At 48.1% G+C, this 20,120-nt stretch overlaps 1 protein-coding gene across 1 annotated transcript in view; it reads left to right on the top strand.

Annotated features, from left to right (window-relative positions):
- Positions 1-20,120, top strand: part of LOC124777736 — a 102,243-nt gene that overhangs the window by 40,091 nt on the left and 42,032 nt on the right. Inside the window, exon 2 of the mRNA XM_047253235.1 lies at positions 12,848-13,089. Coding sequence (XP_047109191.1) covers positions 12,859-13,089 — 231 coding nt within the window. The 5' untranslated portion in view covers positions 12,848-12,858. The remainder of the gene's footprint in view (positions 1-12,847; positions 13,090-20,120) is intronic.

Raw genomic sequence — 20,120 nt, 5'->3', positions numbered from 1 at the left:
TGGCTATTTGGACGTAAATGTTTTGCATTATTTACGAGCAGTTCGCATGTCTGTAAGCTGTGCGATGCGTTATTTTTAACTGTTTACGATTAGCAAGCATGTGTCTAGAGCATTATAAATGACTTATGTAGGAGTGGTTTGGAGGTCTGTATGGTGTGGGGCATGTCAGTACGTGTGTTCTGTGATGCATATACTCCATCCCTAAATAAATTACATTCGTTTTTCCCTCCATGGTCCTAGTGCAGGGTGAGTCCTTTTAACAGAAACACATAGGAAGACATTGTGTCCTGGAGGCTTAGGTTACTGATCATGAGCTTTGTTTGCAACAATTTTCTTATGTTGGTGGTGGAAGTGCAAGTGACTTTTCTTTTCTGGCAGAATTCAAACTTGGCGCTGGTTCCTAGGAGGAAGTGGCAGTCGGGTGGCTGAGGTTAGTACAAGTGTCCTTTCTTTCCAACAGTTTTCTTAGGTTGGTAGAGAAAGCACTAGTGACCTTTCTTTACTGCCCGAATTCAAACTTGACTCTGGTTCCTAGGAAAAGGTGGCAGTCTCGACCTTGAAAATAGTTGAAATTAGATAATTGAACCGCCATTGATACTTTTATACTTTTATGAAATTGTGGATTGAATTACACTCCTGGAAATGGAAAAAAGAACACATTGACACTGGTGTGTCAGACCCACCATACTTGCTCCGGACACTGCGAGAGGGCTGTACAAGCAATGATCACACGCACGGCACAGCGGACACACCAGGAACCGCGGTGTTGGCCGTCGAATGGCGCTAGCTGCGCAGCATTTGTGCACCGCCGCCGTCAGTGTCAGCCAGTTTGCCGTGGCATACGGAGCTCCATCGCAGTCTTTAACACTGGTAGCATGCCGCGACAGCGTGGACGTGAACCGTATGTGCAGTTGACGGACTTTGAGCGAGGGCGTATTGTGGGCATGCGGGAGGCTGGGTGGACGTAACGCCGAATTGCTCAACACGTGGGGCGTGAGGTCTCCACAGTACATCGATGTTGTCGCCAGTGGTCGGCGGAAGGTGCACGTGCCCGTCGACCTGGGACCGGACCGCAGCGACGCACGGATGCACGCCAAGACCGTAGGATCCTACGCAGTGCCGTAGGGGACCGCACCGCCACTTCCCAGCAAATTAGGGACACTGTTGCTCCTGGGGTATCGGCGAGGACCATTCGCAACCGTCTCCATGAAGCTGGGCTACGGTCCCGCACACCGTTAGGCCGTCTTCCGCTCACGCCCCAACATCGTGCAGCCCGCCTGCAGTGGTGTCGCGACAGGCGTGAATGGAGGGACGAATGGAGACGTGTCGTCTTCAGCGATGAGAGTCGCTTCTGCTTTGGTGCCAATGATGGTCGTATGCGTGTTTGGCGCCGTGCAGGTGAGCGCCACAATCAGGACTGCATACGACCGAGGCACACATGGCCAACACCCGGCATCATGGTGTGGGGAGCGATCTCCTACACTGGCCGTACACCACTGGTGGTCGTCGAGGGGACACTGAATAGTGCACGGTACATCCAAACCGTCATCGAACCCATCGTTTTACTATTCCTAGACCGGCAAGGGAACTTGCTGTTCCAACAGGACAATGCACGTCCGCATGTATCCCGTGCCACCCAACGTGCTCTAGAAGGTGTAAGTCAACTACCCTGGCCAGCAAGATCTCCGGATCTGTCCCCCATTGAGCATGTTTGGGAGTGGATGAAGCGTCGTCTCACGCTGTCTGCACGTCCAGCACGAACGCTGGTCCAACTGAGGCGCCAGGTGGAAATGGCATGGCAAGCCGTTCCACAGGACTACATCCAGCATCTCTACGATCGTCTCCATGGGAGAATAGCAGCCTGCATTGCTGCGAAAAGTGGATATACACAGTACTAGTGCCGACATTGTGCATGCTCTGTTGCCTGTGTCTATGTGCCTGTGGTTCTGTCAGTGTGATCATGTGATGTATCTGACCCCAGGAATGTGTCAATAAAGTTTCCCCTTCCTGGGACAATGAATTCATGGTGTTCTTATTTCAATTTCCGGGAGTGTATTTAATATGATTAAAATTGAAATGAAATTAAGTACTTAGGCAATTGATAGCTTAGATGTCTGATGTGGGTGTTAGCATATTTACAGAAGACTATGACCGGCGCGTGTATAGAGGCAGCGATCGAGGCTGTGTAATGTAAGTGGTCGGACACCCGCGGGGCGGCGGCACGTGTCCAGTTATAACGCGCGCGCGACAGAGAGAGAGAGAGAGAGAGAGAGAGCAGACAATTTTGTGCCAGTTAACTTAGCGAGAGCATTCTTTGTCGAGCACGCCACATGATGGACCAGCGGTTGTGTGACGCCAGGGCAGATTCCACTCTCCAGCAAACAACTTTGGCGCAAAGCGTATTCTTTGTCCGCCACAAAACCACGTGGTGAATTGCTAACCAATGGTTGTGACATCACAATTGGCAGATTCGACCGAGCAAAACATGTTTAATGGTCCGAGCGGCTGACCGACCGTCGTGAGGTAGGCATGGACAGGTACCAACCTGTCCAGCAAAACAAATTTGGTGCCAAAAGTGTAGCAGTGCATTCTATGTCGACCACACGGTGGATCGTGGACGGAAGGGCGGTTGTGTGTGTGATGTCGGCGTCGGCGGGTTCCAGTGTGTCCGGCGGAAACATGTTTACAGGGTCCAGCAACTAGCACAGTCCGGGCGGCCACTGGACCAGTGGCGGGCTACCACTGACTGGTGGCGCCAGGGTTAGCCTCCTCTGCTGGCGACGATTTGAACTAAGTCAGTTGGAGCCTGGACCTAGTGGCGAGTGCACTGGGTGTTGCTGCGATCTCGAGGATGTGTACTGAGTCAGTTTGAGAACAAGTGGTGACTGTACTGCTTGAAATAAACACTTCAGTCCTTTTTCCTTGCTAAATCAGAGGACGTGAATTATGTTAGCACAAGTGCAGTGTATTATTTGACACGATTTTGATAGGTTAGCAGTGAAAAAAGATGAGTGACAGTCAAAGTTCGTAGCATGTGGACTATTATGTACGTGTGATCGATTATGGTGTTGGAACTTGACAGATTTTTGTTTTAGATGTAACGCAAATGACTTTCTTCCCACCGAAATCGGACATCTTGAATAAATAATAAATGATAATAATAATAAATAGAAGTACAGTTTTCGAGACATTATCGTGCTGGAATTTGAATTTGGCGCAATGTTCTAGCGGAGGTAGGTCAATAATAATAATAATAATAATAATAATAATAATAAAAATTAATAATAACGAACGATATTGAATGATAATAAATGATAGTGAATAATAATAAAGACAAGTAAGGTTTTTGTAGCCATTATCGTGTTGGAATTTGAATTTGGCGCTATTTTCTAGTGGAGGACGGCCAATAATGATAAATAATAGTAATAATAAATAATAATAAATGATAATGAATTATAATAAATGATAATGAATGGTAATAAATGATAATGGATTATAATAATAAAGACAAGTACGGTTTTTGCAGCCATTATCGTGTTGGAATTTGAATTTGGCGCCAAATTTTGCTGGATGGTTAGGTTAGTGGACATACTACAATTGACTTATTTTCCCGCCAAAAATCAAATTTCCCACCATTTTTTTAGGGGTTAGGTTAGTGGACATAGACGAATTGCCCTATTTTCCCACCAAAATCTGCCGTCTTTAATGACGTCATGCACTGTTGCCAAGTCTACACACGGCCATCTTGGATGACGTCATCGCCGCCATCTTGAATAAATTTGGCAACAATGCAGAGTGTTCCTGTACGAAGGTAGTTCTACTACTATTGACCTATGAGGTGCCTACTGGAAATTGCAGGCCAATTCATGACATGTGGCAGATTACTCTCTAACTCTAGATAATAATATGGATTTTCCTTTCTTCAGAAAGAATGCCTCTGTTCTGACAGGACTGGTAAATTGCACAGTCGTCTGAGAAGAAAACCATGCCTCTCTTTGTGAGTGTCACTAACACTTCGAGAGAACTTGAGCAAGCTTCATACTTTCGCCGCGTGTCCTCGTCCTTAACTCATGTACGAATTTTGACCTGAAAGATTTTCATTCCAGATCTTCTTTCATGTGTGTCAGCATAGTGTTTATGGAATTCCAAGTTCAGCAAATCTTTTCCGCAATGATTTTATGGGAGATCTGGTCAAAGAATCTGCCACTGCTGCACGTTTCTACTGTCGTGTTGATGGTCGATCTGTCCTCTTTCCCTGATTTGTAATTTAGTGAGAGAAACCTTATTTGTGAAAATAAATTGTATCACAAGGTATAATATGCACATTTTTTCACTTTTCGACATGCTCACCGTGAACATTTAAAGATTTGTCAACTCGTGGCTCCAGCTTCTAGATGCCAGCATCAAAGAACTGTGGTGTCACCGCCAGACACCACACTTGCTAGGTGGTAGCTTAAATCGGCCGCGGTCCATGTAGTACATGTCGGACCCGCGTGTCGCCACTGTGATCGCAGACCTAGCGCCACCACCAAGGCAGGTCTCGTGATACGAGAGAGGACTCGAGCCCCAGTTGTACGAGAACCTAGCTACCGCCCAGTTGTACGAAGCCTTTCTCTCATTAGCCGAGAGACAGAATAGCCATCAGCTAAGTTAATGGCAACGAACTAGTAAGGCGCCATTTGTATCAGTGCCTATAGCTTACGAGTATTCAAGAGAGATGTATTCCAAAGAACAATTAAAAGATAAGTAATAAGCATCTACATACTTTTCTTCTTATTCATTTATAAGTTCTCATGTTCCAGACTTCACGCCCGTCTGCTTTAGCCGTGCGTGCCCTATCGGCTACCGTGTTAGTCTAGATTGCCTTTTCAGCCATCAACTTCACGGTGTCGGCCCAGCTACCGACACAACATTTATTGGCGACGAGCAAAAGAGTTTGTATTACTTCATTTGTAACATTGGCGACGATTTAAAGTGTTTTCTGATTGCTTACATTTAATTGTGTCATGGCTTCGCCACATTCTCCAGATGTACTAGCCGAATTTTATCGCTTGCAGAATCAGCAGACGCAGGCGTTATTGGATGCCCTTGGACAGCTCGTCCAGGGTCAACGTGCGCTGCACACCGATGCGGCCGCCGCCGCTTCTTCGCTACCGCTGCCACTAAACGCTGTTGCACCTCCCTTTCGACCATACGTGGCAGCCGATGAGACCTGGCACGAGTGGTCTCGCCAGTTCAACTTTCATCTAGCAGCCTACAGAATTCAAGGTAAAGAGCGGCAGCCGTTTTTGCTTTCTTGTGTCGGTGTGTCCACATACCGTGTGATAGTGAAATTGTTTCCCCGACGAGACGTAGCAACTCTGTCCTACGAGGAAATTTTGTCTGCATTAGATGCCTATTTCAAAGACACAGTTAATGTGGTTGCAAAACGGTATACGTTCTTTCGTACAAAACGTACGGCCGGTCAAACTAATAGGGAGTGGGTAGCAACATTGCAAGGACTTACTAGGGACTGTGCCTTTGAATGTGACTGTGGTCTTTCTTATTCAGATACAATGGTGCGTGATGCAATTGCACAGAACGTTTCTGATGTTCGCATACGGGAGCAAATTTTGAAACTAGTTAATCCCTCCCTTCAACAAGTGATAGACATATTGGATAGACAGGACACACTTGACTGTGCTCAGGAATCTTTTGAAACTTCGCCAGCCGTGTGTAACATTAACCGGCCCGCTGGACGCGATGCGCGGCCCGGTAACCGGGCCTTGCGCACGTCGACACAGCGACCGCCGCGTGCTAAGCCAGGTGTGCCGCACCAGCCCGCAAATGTAGTGAAATCATGCCCGCGGTGTGCTACTAGACATTCGCGTGAACATTGCCCGTCACGCCAAGCTATTTGCTTTTTCTGCAATAAGAAAGAACATGTTCAAAGTGTTTGCCAGAAAAAGCTCAGATCAGACACTCACAATCATTCCAGGCCCTTTGCTTCGCGCCGGAATCGAACCAAGGACACTCAGGCTCGTGGACCTTCGCCTATGGACATTCATGTCGTTAATTCCGCTTCGTCCAGTGACACTTTCTCTAACAGTGACTGTGATCGTCCCACAAAAACTGTGCGTCGACGTCGCCGGAAATCACGTCAATTAGCAAGTGATTCTGTACCAGTGTCTGTTCCAATTGCACAAAACAGTCGCTCTTGTCGTCAGCAGAACAATAAACTTTTTGTGGACTTAGACTTTGACGGCCAAGTGATACCATTCCAGCTCGATACCGGAGCTGCAGTTTCATTGCTCAATCACGACACGTACAAACAACTGGGCAAACCTCCGTTGCGTTCCGCAAATGTTAAGCTAACTACATATTCCGGACAGAAAATTCCTGTGTTAGGACAGTGCAGCCTTCTTGCAACATACAAGGGACAAACAAAACTTGTGTCATTTTACGTTCTTCGTTCTTCTTCTGCAGTGAACTTGTTTGGTCTAGATTTATTTACGTTGTTTAACATGTCTATTGTAAATCAGGTGCTATCAGTGAATCAGACTGTGCCTACGGACAGTGTTTCTCGGCTGTGTGACGAATTTGCAGACATTTTTGCACCGGGCTTAGGTTGCGCTAAAAACTATGAAGCACATTTAGAACTGAAGGTAAACGCGCAACCGAAATTTTTCAGGGCGCGCAATGTTCCCCACGCATTGCGTCAGGAGGTCGCAAGAACATTGAACAATGTCGAATCACAAGGTGTGAGTGAATGTGCGCAATGCCTCTTTCATTTCAGCTCCGCTTCAACGCTTACGCCGTAAAGGTGTTCCGTTCGTCTGGACGACGGAATGCGAACGCGCCTTTCGCCAGTTGAAATCGGCGTTGCTTTCTAATACTTGCCTTACGCCATTCGATCCCCAGCAACCCCTTTTGTTGATGGTAGATGCATCGGATTTCGGGATCGGTGCTGTGCTTGCGCACAAAGTTGGCTCCCATGATCGCCCTATTGCCTTTGCGTCCACATTGCTCTCGTCTGCGCAAAGAAATTCTTCACAGATAGAGAAAGAAGCTTTGGCTCTCGTGTTTGGTGTTACTAAGTTCCATGATTTCTTGTATGGTCGTCACTTTACCATCATCACAGACCACAAACCTTTGACATCGCTTTTTCATCCGACCAAGCCTGTACCTCCACGTACAGCGCCGAAATTCATTCGCTGGTCTATTTTCCTCTCGCAGTACCGCTACGATATCTTGTATCGGTCCACTGCTAAGCACGGAAACGCCGATGCGTTGTCCCGTTTGCCTGTTGCTGAGGATAAAGCATTCGATTCTTCCGAACTTGCTTGCATGTTCATTGATTCGGAAACCGATGAAGTGGTCGAATCGTTTCCGATTGATTTTCGTCGTGTCGCTACAGCCACAGCTGCTGACCCTGTCCTTGCTACTGTTTTACGTTTTGTTGCTACGCAATGGCCTTTGTCAAAGTCTCGGATCGAGGATCCGTTGGTTCGCCGATTTTTTGCTCACAAGGAGAGACTTTTTGTTCGACGTGGTGTTTTGTTGTTGCGTTCTGATAATGATCAGTCCAGAGTCGTGGTCCCACGTTCGTTACAGTCCTCTGTTTTACGGCTTCTTCACCAAGGACATTGGGGTATAGTGCGAACGAAACAACTTGCTCGTCAGCACTGTACTTGGTTCGGAATCGATGCTGCGATTACGAATATGTGTTCTTCGTGCCCGGCGTGTGCCGAACAACAATCCGCACCGCCGCGGAAAGCCTTTGCGTGGCCAAAAGCCACTTCCCCTTGGCAACGCTTGCACATTGATTTTGCTGGTCCAATCTGGAATGCTCGATGGTTGGTTCTGGTCGACGCCTTCAGTACTTTTCCTTTTGTTGTCCGGATGTCTTCTACGACGTCCTCCGCCACCATCCAAGCGTTGTCTGCTATCTTTTGCATTGAAGGTCTTCCGCAGACTATTGTTTCCGACAATGGCCCACAATTCATGTCCACAGAATTTCAGTCATTCTGCCAGGCCAATGGTATTCAACATCTGACATCCGCGCCGTTTTCGCCTCAGTCCAACGGTGCCGCTGAACGTTTGGTCCGGACTTTCAAGTCACAGATGTTGAAATTGAAAGAGTCGCATTCTCGGGAGGACGCATTGTTGCTCTTTTTGTCTTCGTATCGCTCTCAGCCCCGAGATGGTCGCTCGCCGGCTGAGTTGCTCCACGGTCGTCCTCATCGCACCTTGATGTCTTTGCTGCATCCGCCGCATCAGTTTCCTGTGCAGCGGCAGACTCCTGCTTTTGCTCCAGGCGACGTTGTATTTTATCGCAACTATCGAGGTTCACGGCGTTGGCTCGCAGGGCGCATTCTTAGCTGCCTCGGCCGCGTGATGTATTTGGTTTTGGGGGCCTCTGGTGAGGTGCGTCGGCATCTCAATCAGCTGCGCCTCTGTCGTCGCTCGGGTTCTGCCGCTCCCCGTCTGCTTTCAGCGACGGTGCCGTCCGCTCAGCGCCCTGGGGACCCATCTACTGGCTCGCCTCATCCCCAGGTGTTACCGACGATGCCTTCCATTTTGCCCCATGGCGACGCGCCGCCGCCGCCGCAGCAGCAGCAGCAGCCGCCGCCGCCGCCGCCGCCGCTTGTTCTCCCGCCGGCGCCGCCAGCATTAGACGCTTCGCTGCAGCCGCCAAGCGCCTCCCAGGGTCACGCGCCGCCGATCGCTTCCCGTGACCAGCTGTCCTCCGCCATGGAACTCCCGCCCGCTCCGGACCACATGACGTCATCGCGCGTCGGCTACCCCGACGCCATGGAAATCGACCCTTCGGTCCCTCCTGTCTTATTACGGGCGCATACACCGCATGTTGACGTGCACCCTGGACTAGTTTTGCAGGCGTTTCCTAGCTCCCCTCGGACCGGATGGCCGGGTGCGGGTGGCACAGCCTCGCCTGTTGTTAGGCTCCCCACCTCATCGCATACGTCAACATGTGGTCCTCCCCACGGCGGGCGGAAGCCTTATCTCACGACCGTTCGCCGATTTGCGGGGGAGGAATGTGGTGTCACCGCCAGACACCACACTTGCTAGGTGGTAGCTTAAATCGGCCGCGGTCCATGTAGTACATGTCGGACCCGCGTGTCGCCACTGTGATCGCAGACCTAGCGCCACCACCAAGGCAGGTCTCGTGATACGAGAGAGGACTCGAGCCCCAGTTGTACGAGAACCTAGCTACCGCCCAGTTGTACGAGAACCTAGCTACCGCCCAGTTGTACGAAGCCTTTCTCTCATTAGCCGAGAGACAGAATAGCCATCAGCTAAGTTAATGGCAACGAACTAGTAAGGCGCCATTTGTATCAGTGCCTATAGCTTACGAGTATTCAAGAGAGATGTATTCCAAAGAACAATTAAAAGATAAGTAATAAGCATCTACATACTTTTCTTCTTATTCATTTATAAGTTCTCATGTTCCAGACTTCACGCCCGTCTGCTTTAGCCGTGCGTGCCCTATCGGCTACCGTGTTAGTCTAGATTGCCTTTTCAGCCATCAACTTCACGGTGTCGGCCCAGCTACCGACACAACAAGAACACTGCCGCCTGACCGTTAAACCAGTTAGTAACATTTTCTTCCAACATGTCGCCCTTCCCCGTCCGCATTTCACCAAGAAATCCCCTCAGTTTTGGAAACAGATAAAACTCTGCTGATTCTAAGTCAGGGCTGTATGGCGGATGATGCAGTAATTCCCAATGAAACTTGTGCAGTTGCGTCTCTGTCCTCGCCGCAACCGGAGGCCGGGAATTGTGGAGCAGGACGACGCAGCTGGAGAGCAGTCCCGCCGCCGATTCTGAATGGCGCGCCTAAGCTTTGATAGTGTTCCACCGTACCTCTCAGCATTTATTGTCATTCCTCTTGGCAAAAAAAAGGTATAACAAAAGAATGCCTTTCCGGTCCCAAAACACCGTCCACGATTTTCCTTGTTGAAGGTTCTTGTTTAATTTTCTTGATTTTGTCGGGGAGTTTGAATGATGATCACTCGATTGACGTTTACTCACTAGAGTGTAGCGTGCAATCCACGTTTCACCGCCGGTCGCAATGTGACGCAAGAACTCGTCACCATCCTTGTGATAGCGCTCCAAAACGGACAAACAATGTGTTATTCACTTTGTTTTGTGTTCTTCTATCAACATTTTCGGCATCTATCTCGCACACACTATTTTGTAGTGAAATTGTGAAATAATAATGATTTTGAAACTTGTGGAAATTTCTGATACAGCTCGTCGACAGTGAAGCTCCTGTTCTGATGAATTGCCCCGTCAAGTTTTCGTGTCAAGTCTTAATTCATAACAGTAGGCCGACCAGATCGTTCTACATCATGAACATTTGCCCTTCCTTCATAAAGCAACCCACACCATTTACGCACATTTCCATCACTCATTTCACCTGCACCATAAACTTCAACAAGCTGCCCGTGAATGGGCATGGCGACAGGCGGGGCAGTATAAGCGTACAACCAACACCGGCAGAGACGTGAAACGTAATGCCGGCCTAGTGAGAGACTATATGCTTATATGGATATGGTGTCTGTTCTTTCGAACATGTCCGAAAGAACAGACACCATATCCATATAAGTATATCGTTCTGGCAATACCTCTTCTGTGCTGATGCACACATATTACCCGAACTCTTATGGGAATGTCTTCCACGAGTAATGAGAGTGTTGGATGGGGCACTACGAATGTACTGTGTGGACATATAAGGTGAGAATGTGGGTCTCGCGGGAGGCATGCGCGAGATAGTCCCTGCAGTCGCCCTATCCTCTGTGCCCTCGGTGGCTCAGATGGCTAGAGCGTCTGCCATGTAAGGAGGAGATCCCGCATTCGAGTCCCGGTCGGGGCACACATTTTCACCTGTCCCTGTTGATATATATCAACGCCCGTCAGCAGCTGGAGGTATTAATAAATAATTTTAATTTAATTTAGTGAGAGACTGGCCAAGAGTGCCCGTCCGTGAACGGACATCACGGGACAGGATGCGCCGCTATTGGTTCTTACTTAAAAAGTGATCCTAGTAGATTCAGTTCTGAAGAGTTTCTGTTGGCATCGCAGTATCGTTCGCTTTGGTGGAGCTTCTTTACGGAATCGTGCAGCAAAATCCTGTTGCACATTTCTAATAGTTCTCAAGCTGTGTGCACGTTCATAAGCCCATGCAGTTGCAGGAAGACGTTCTCGCACACTGTAGGTACTTGAGCCCGCCATCTGAAAAGAAAAGAAAGACATAAGGAGTATAAGGAGTATACATCGTGACCAAAAGAGGGAGGAGTGCCGGGGCTTTCGGACCTTACTGTGCAGAGTGTGCGGCGGGCGGAACTTTGACAGAGGTACTGAAGAAATTTAAAGACTAGAAATGTTTGAGTGACATGTCGTGTGAGGAGTACAGGAATAGAGGTGCACGAAATTTTTTTAATTTATCCATAATCGTTAATGTGCAAAATGGTTCAAATGGCTCTGAGCACTACGGAACTTAACATCTGAGCTCATCAGTCCCCTAGAACTTAGAACTACTTAAACCTAACTAACCTAAGGACATCACACACATCCATGCCCGAGTAGGATTCGAACTTGGCGACCGTAGCGGTCGTGCGGTTCCAGACTGTAGCGCCTTTAACCGCGCGGCCACTCCGGCCGGCTCCCGTTTTATACTAGATACACAAATAAATTAATAAAGTTTACATACACAACTTTTGTTTTATTTATTTTGCTTGACCATGACGTATTTCTTCAGGTAACTATAAATCACGTTGCACGTTTTAGGAATTATTATAGACAATGACTGTGGAGATGGAAATGATCGCATGGCACTGTTGGCCGGGAGGCCCCATTCGGGGGAGTTGAGCCGCCGTATTGCAAGTCCTTTTTAGGTGACGCCACATCGGCGACTTGCGAGTGAGTGATGATGAAGGACACACAACACCCAGTCCCCTGCCGGGAATCGAACCCCGGCCCCCTGCGTGGTTGCCGGTAACGCTACCGCTACGCTACGGAGGCGGACATTGTGGGGATACGAGAGGACGAATTTGGGGTCCTCTGAACTTCCGTCAATGGCTAGGAACCGTGAAGTAGCAAACATCCTCTCCTCGCAGATTAAAGCCTCTCTCAGGATTGTATTCTTTTTCGTTAAGAATTCTTTGACGATGTTCAGCAACTCTGAAATGCATGTTTAATCTATTATTACGTAATCACGGAAGTCAATGTCTCCCACCTCCTTAAGTAACAGAGCGCGGCTGAATTTCTTTGCATCAGCCATTTCTTTGGCCACAGCTTTCTCTCGGCCTTTTTTTTTTGCGTTGTTAACTCTGAAACAGCCAGGTCAAGCCCCAGTTTTTGTTATGTGCAAAACAAAAGATAATCTCGTAAAACACAGACTCAATGAACTTCAGATAAACAAATCACAACAACAGGTAGGCGCTGTAATCTGTGAGTGCAGTCGATCAGGACGTGTGTAGGCTGCCACGAAATTGGTGCGTTCATCGGTCGGCCGGACAACTTCGTGAGTGTGAAGGGGCCAATAGCGACCAACGCGAGCAGCAGTATTGTGAAACGATAAACTAGAGTCTCTGTAGCCCACTATCCTTCCACTTTCGAATTCCGATACATGTTGCGAGATATTTCTTCTTCCCACAGAGGCATATCATAATATTCTGACGAACTTGTGTAAACCTTTCTCTTACACATAACGTAAACGGCATTACACCTACCTATTTTTGCGATGAAGCAGTTAGTCAGTTGGTGCCAGTTTGACATTCCATACTTGCTTCCTTCACGATGCTGTAATTTTAATGGCCATCAGCGTATTTTATATTACTGGCAGGTGGCAACACGATGTCGGAGGTGGCGCCGTGGGCGCGGCCCGAGTCGGTGCCCTTCCCGAGCGTCGTGCAGCGGCACGTGGGCCGGCGGCCGCTGGAAGGCGCCGGAGGAGACGCACTGCCCGCCTACCTCGTCCAGGAGCTGCCCGGCGACCGCCACGAGGAGGCCGTGCGCCTCATGGCCGACGTCTTCCTGCGTGAAGAGCCCATCACGTCGTGCTTTGGCTTGCGCGACGATCCAGAGGTACGCTATTCTTCGACGTTGAGTGTTGCTCAAATTGTTCGACCCGTGGACGTCGGCGGCCTCCAGCTCTAGCGGCCCAAAACTCTCGTGACTGCAAGTTTTTGACGTCAACACATTACTTTCGAGATCGGTACGTAGTCACGTCCCCAGGTCCATCTGAAGTACTCGCTCACTCACAGGGGTCAGCGCTTAGCCCCCATTTAGGAGACAGGAGCAGGCAAGTCGGTGTTAGCCTCGGGAACGGGACGAGCGGCAGCGGTGGCCCTCTCAGATGGAAGTGGATGGCGGACAGCGTCCTGGTGAGGCGCGTCGAGCGGGCTTGCAGGGTGACAGTGGCCTCTGGGCCCCAGCTGCAGTGGCCAGTACGTTGTGAGTGCGTCTGGCAGCAGAAGCATCCTTCCAGCTGGACTCGCGGCTCCACAGACGATCGAAGACAGCTAGACACGCCGAAGGTCGACCTCCGTAGCCTTTCCTCTCAGTGGATAGCTGCAGCTTGACACAAGGACTGAGACTGCACACCGGACAGTCGGCAGTCAGACATTAGGTAAGATGGGTAGGGTATTTATGTTCGCGTGTGCTCTGCAGCAATGGGGATGGCAATGATGTCATGTGCCCTGGTTTTTCCTCACTGTAAGCTCTGCTAGTGAATCCGGACTTTCGCAACTTCGCCTTACAAAGGCTATTTTCTGCTGGTTCGACACCTGAACACTTATTGTTGCGTTGCATGTACGCCTCCTTACACACTCTGCTTTGTCACTAATATGATGGTATCACTAGATGTCATTATGCTTCGCATGGAGACTTGAGTACTTGGTCATTCCCATGTGCTGCAATAGCTTCTGTGTCTGCCACAACTTGCTCGGTATTTCCCCCTAGCTGACAGTGTATCCCTCATTGACACAGGCAGTTCAGCTTCCGGAAGCTGCCAAGGAAAAAATTAGACAAATTTTTAGCTTCTGCTGGGGATACTATCTAGGGACGTAACAGATGACAATGAAGATGTCACACTAATTTACGTATTTCAGTTTCTATTACTTAATGTTTCTATGACATTATACAGTAATGGAAACGGGAAGTTTTATACCATGAATTATCAGTCGTTTGTGAGATTTTCATCACATAACTTGTGTTTAACCTTTCATTCCATTTGGAACTGATGTCCATCACGAACATCAGAATGAGTTGTGACCCCTCCCCCCCCCCCTCCACTCTTTTCTTCATTGGGGCACTAAGGCAAATAGCTTCCGAACCTCGTCTTGAGGAATTTCTTGCCATGATCGAACACTTAGTGTGTCAATTCATCAAGGTTTCTCGCTAGTGGATGGTCTTCCCATCTCATCCCAGACAAATTGGGGGACTGGGCAAGCCAGTCAAGCATCCATTCATTGCTCCAGGTATACTGCATTTGGTGAGAAAAGAGTTTGGGAGCTTCCATTATCATGCTGGGATAAGCCAGTTGATCCACTGGTCATGAAGGCTGTCGCAGCATAGGTTACTATTCAGCCTCCGTTCAACAATTACCAAATCAGTGCTGTTGTACCAACTACAGGGGTGGACAAACTGCGGAATCGCCAAAAACACACCGGCATACCATGCCTAGCACGGCGTAGGAAAACGACTGGCGGTCAAAACAGACTCTAGTCCTTTCGGATTGGAGAAACACAGGTCATGTACGATTTTCAAATATCGGTTTTGGTGAAAAACTGTGGCAAGTGCAGATAACAACGCTGGAGGTAGGTAGCGATTACGCATCGTTTTCTCTAAAGCCGCGCCGGGTAGTCGCGCGGTCTGAGGCGTCTTATCACGGCCCGGGCGGCTCCCCCCGTCGGAGGTTCGACTCCTCCCTCGGGCATGGGTGTGTGTGTCGTCCACAGCGTAAGTTAGTTTGAGATAGATCAAGTATCGTGTAGGCTTAGGGACCGATGACCTCAGCAGTTTGGTCCCATAAGGCCTTACCACAAATTTCCAAATTTCTCTAAAGCAGACCACAAAGCCTCAATAATGCTGAGATCCGGTGACTGTGGTGGCGATGGGGTGTACAACAGTTCATCCTCGTGCTCATGAAACCAGTCCTGGGTGATTCGAGCTGTGTGAACAGAGGTCCTGACTTCTTGGAGTACCAGGGAGTAATAAACATTGTACCATGCGATGGACTTGATCAGACAAAGCGGTCACAAAATCATTGCAAGTAATGCGACGTTGCTGAGTAACTACGGGGCCCATGCAATACCGCGATATGGCTGCCCAAATCATTGGCCAGTAGCTGGAAGTAGAGTGAAAGACTCACCTCACGAAATTACTTGCTTCCAGTGGTCCATATGGCTTTGGCACCACGCTTTCCTTTTACAGCATATGCATCAGTGATGACTGGTTTTGTAGTTCCAACTCGCCTTGAAATGCACTGCTGATGGAGCAGTGTTTTGGAGCTGTCAGGATTTGCGAGCGCGACATGTAGCTCTGCTCTGACTTAGCGGATGGTTGAAATGGTTCAAATGGCTCTTAGCAGTATGGGACTTAACATCTGAGGTCATCAGTCCCCTAGAACTGAGAACTACTTAAACCTAACTAAACTAAGGACATCACACACATCCATGCCCGAAGAAGGATTCGAACCTGCGACCGTAGCGGTTTCGCGGTTCCAGACTGAAGCGCCTAGAACCGCTCGGCCACACCGGTCGGCTAGTGGATGGTATTTGAGCACTTTCCCTGTATGCTGTGTGAATCTTCGATTCGGTACCTCTTGAAACATCAAACACTCAGGCTCCCTTGGTTACGGAAGTGCCTACCGTACGAGCACCTACAATTGGCCCACATTCGGATTCACTCAGTTCTGACGTAACGCTCTCACAACTACACCAGCTGACACTGCTCTGACCTCAGCTGACACTTGTGACGCACTGAGGACACGGCACGCGAGCCGCTCGTGGTCAAATTCAGCAGCGCAACCTGCAGGCTCGGCTACCGTCTGGATTTACGCCCAAGCACGCGTTTCTCGCGGTGTTTCCATATATTTATTCCTCCCCCCCCCCCACCCCCTCTACCCTCCTTTCCCCTGTAGCTCCCAATATCACAATTCCAGTGGCTAGATGGAGAGGCATGAATCTGTGAAATCGCTGCTTCGCTTCACCTGTCGCCAGGTCGTGAATCTGACCGCCACGGACAGAAGCAAGACTCGCTGAAGAATTCACTCTGGCTCTGCAGCATTTCAGGCTGTTGTCTGCGGCATGTTGCCAGCTGTAAACGGTACATGGCAACTCGAGATTTCAACCCAGGTTGCAGTAATCTGTTCCGGGCGGTTTGTAAAATTTTCTTGGATTTCAGCTGTTGTGATCCGTCTCTTTGCCTTGTGATATTATTGTGGTTCAATTTTCTTGGAAGGGCTCGTGTTTGCTCTTCGTATCGCGCTATTGTCCTGACTCCATCTCGCCTTCATTCGTCCTGCAATAATTGCACTACAGCCAACTGCTTATGCGATCTGTCGGTACGATACTCTCATGTCAAACTTTCACAAAATTCGAAAGATGGCGATAAGGTACATATGCTCATCCTCCGGATATCACGTCTTTCGATACCCATCTGTTCCACTCATTAGACACGTTTAGTAGGTATCATGAACACTCACCATTCATTACCTGTTGATATACCTTTTTCTGTAATTAAAACACACAAAGTAAGCAGTAACCTTTCACAATGATAAAATTTTGATCAAAATATCCCACAGTCATAGAAATACTAGAGTATTAGTTTCGCACCTTTCCGTCAAGGCTGTGAACTACATGTGTGGTTTGTGACAAGACTCTCTGAATCGTGTTTAGGGAACAAAAGAGATCTATCTCGAAACGAAAAGTGAAAAAATATTTGAAAAATAATTACCGTAAAGTTTAAGAGGACTGAGAAATTCCATTTTCAGCCTTAATACACTGTCCAATACTGTTACTGTGACCGCCGATCAAAAGCCTGAATAATCACATATTGCCTCCCGAACCACTGCGAGTCGTGCAGAGAGAGGGAGAGACATTTAGGTTCTGGAAGGTATCGAAAGGTATGTGGAGACATTCCGACTCCAGTGCTGTAGCTAGCTGCGCTAGGGTTTTCGGTTGATGATCCATTTCGCCAACAGCTCGATCGAAGTAGTCCCACATATAGCCCATTGGGTTTAACTCCGGGACGTTTGCTGGCCAGGGTAGTACATTAAACTCATTCTGGTACTCTCTGAACGACGCAGTGCACTGCGAGGTGTGTGACGCGTTGGATTGTCCCGCTGATGGAGACCATTGTGCCGAGGAAAAGCAAACTGGCTTGTGGGTGTGGGCACGGTCCCCAAGGGCGGACGCACACTTGTTCTTAACCATTGGCCTTCCAGACCGAAACGTATGCAGCGTGTTTGCTTTCAGACCTTTGACGCTGTACATCGTTCACCCCTGTAATCTATGGCCTGTAGTGCCCCAGTTGCCTCGGCGCTGGTTTTGAATGGTGCCGCTTCGCCATCCACGATATACTTTAACCACGACGGTGTAGAAACAGTTTACAAACTTAGCAGTTTCGGACATGCTTTCACCTTTAGACCCGCACTTTTCTACTCTGTACGCGCAGAACAGGCAATCAGTGATCATAAGGCCGTTGCAGCATCCCTGAATATGGAAGTAAATAGGAATATAAAAAAAGGGAGGAAGGTTTATCTGTTTAGCAAGAGTAATAGGGGGCAGATTTCAGACTACCTAACAAATCAAAACGAAAATTTCTGTTCCGACACTGACAGTGTTGAGTGTTTATGGAAAAAGTTCAAGACAATCGTAAAATGCGTTTTAGACAGGTACGTGCCGAGTAAAACTGTGAGGGACGGGAAAAACCCACCGTGGTTCAACAACAAAGTTAGGAAACTGCTGCGAAAGCAAAGAGACCTTCACTGCAAATTTAAACGCAGCCACAACCTCTCAGACAAACAGAAGCTAAACGATGTCAAAGTTAGCGTAAGGAGGACTATGCGTGAAGCGTTCAGTGAATTCGAAAGAAAAATTCTATGTACCGACTTGACAGAAAATCCTAGGAAGTTCTGGTCTTACGTTAAATCAGTAAGTGGCTCAAAACAGCATATCCAGACACTCCGGGATGATGATGGCATTGAAACAGAGGATGACACGCGTAAAGCTGAAATACTAAACACCTTTTACCAAAGCTGTTTCACAGAGGAAGACCGCACTGCAGTTCCTTCTCTAAATACTCGCACGAACGAAAAAATGGCTGACACAGATATATATGTCCAAGGAGCAGAAAAGCAACTGGAATCACTCAACAGAGGAAAGTCCACTGGACCTGACGGGATACCAATTCGATTCTACACAGAGTACGCGAAAGAACTTGCCCCCCTTCTAACAGCCGTGTACCGCAAGTCTCTAGAGGAACGGAAGGTTCAAAATGATTGGAAAAGAGCACAGGTAGTCCCAGTTTTCAAGAAGGGTCGTCGAGCAGATGCGCAAAACTATAGGCCTATATCTCTGACATCGATCTGTTGTAGAATTTTAGAACATGTTTTTTGCTCGCATGTCATGTCATTTCTGGAAACCCATAATCAACTATGTAGGAATCAACATGGATTCCGGAAAAAGCGATCGTGTCAGACCCAACCTGCTTTATTTGTTCATGAGACCCAGAAAATATTAGATACAGGCTCCCAGGTAGATGCCATTTTCCTTGACTTCCGGAAGGCGTTTGATTCAGTTCCGCACTGTCGCCTGATTAACAAAGTAAGAGCCTACGGAATATCAGACCAGCTGTGTGGCTGGATTGAAGAGTTTTTAGCAAACATAACACAGCATGTTGTTCTCAATGGAGAGACGTCTACAAACGTTAAAGTAACCTCTGGCGTGCCACAGGGGAGTGTTATGGGACCATTGCTTTTCACAATATACATAAATGACCTAGTAGATAGTGTCGGAAGTTCCATGCGGCTTTTCGCGGATGATGCTGTAGTATACAGAGAAGTTGCAGCATTAGAAAATTGTAGCGAAATGCAGGAAGATCTGTAGCGGATAGGCACTTGGTGCAGGGAGTGGCAACTGACCCTTAACATAGACAAATGTAATGTATTGCGAATATATAGAAAGAAGGATCCTTTATTGTATGATTATATGATAGCGGAACAAACACTGGTAGCAGTTACTTCTGTAAAATATCTGGGAGTATGCGTGCGGAACGATTTGAAGTGGAATGATCATATAAAATTAATTGTTGGTAAGGCTGGTACCAGTTTGAGATTCATTGGGAGAGTACTTAGAAAATGTAGTCCATCAACAAAGGAGGTGGCCTACAAAACACTCGTTCGACCTATACATGAGTATTGCTCATCAGTGTGGGATCCGTACCAGGTCGGGTTGACGGAGGAGATGGAGAAGATCCAAAGAAGAGCGGCGCGTTTCGTCACAGGGTTATTTGGTAAGCGTGATAGCGTTACGGAGATGTTTAATAAACTCAAGTGGCAGACTCTGCAAGAGAGGCACTCTGCATCGCGGCGTATCTTGCTGTCCAGGTTTCGAGAGGGTGCATTTCTGGATGAGGTATCGAATATATTGCTTCCCCCTACTTATACCTCCCGAGGAGATCACGAACGTAAAATTAGAGAGATTAGAGCGCGCACGGAGGCTTTCCGGCAGTCGTTCTTCCCGCGAACCATACGCGACTGTAACAGGAAAGGGAGGTAATGACAGTGGCAAGTAATGTGCCCTCCGCCACACACCGTTGGTTTACTTGTGGAGTATAAATGTAGATGTAGATGAAAGCCAATGATCGTACGTTTTTGAACGTGTGATAAATCGCTCAGTTTCTACATTACGTTGGCAACTCCAGTCTTTTCGGCGTTCCCCATAAACACCCTCCACTGCCAGTGCAGCCACCTGTCATTTATGTGTGGTTATTGCACGTTGACGTCGAACATAAGTGGTTATCACATCACTGTGAGTCGACTGTGTATTAGCCTAGGCACTGAGTTTTGTCGAGTAAATAAAGAAGTATTTTACACGGACTTGAGAGTAAAT

The sequence above is a fragment of the Schistocerca piceifrons genome, chromosome 2 (assembly GCF_021461385.2).
Source record: "Schistocerca piceifrons isolate TAMUIC-IGC-003096 chromosome 2, iqSchPice1.1, whole genome shotgun sequence".
Taxonomy (NCBI): domain Eukaryota; kingdom Metazoa; phylum Arthropoda; class Insecta; order Orthoptera; family Acrididae; genus Schistocerca; species Schistocerca piceifrons.
This window is presented reverse-complemented; position numbering and strand designations above follow the sequence as displayed.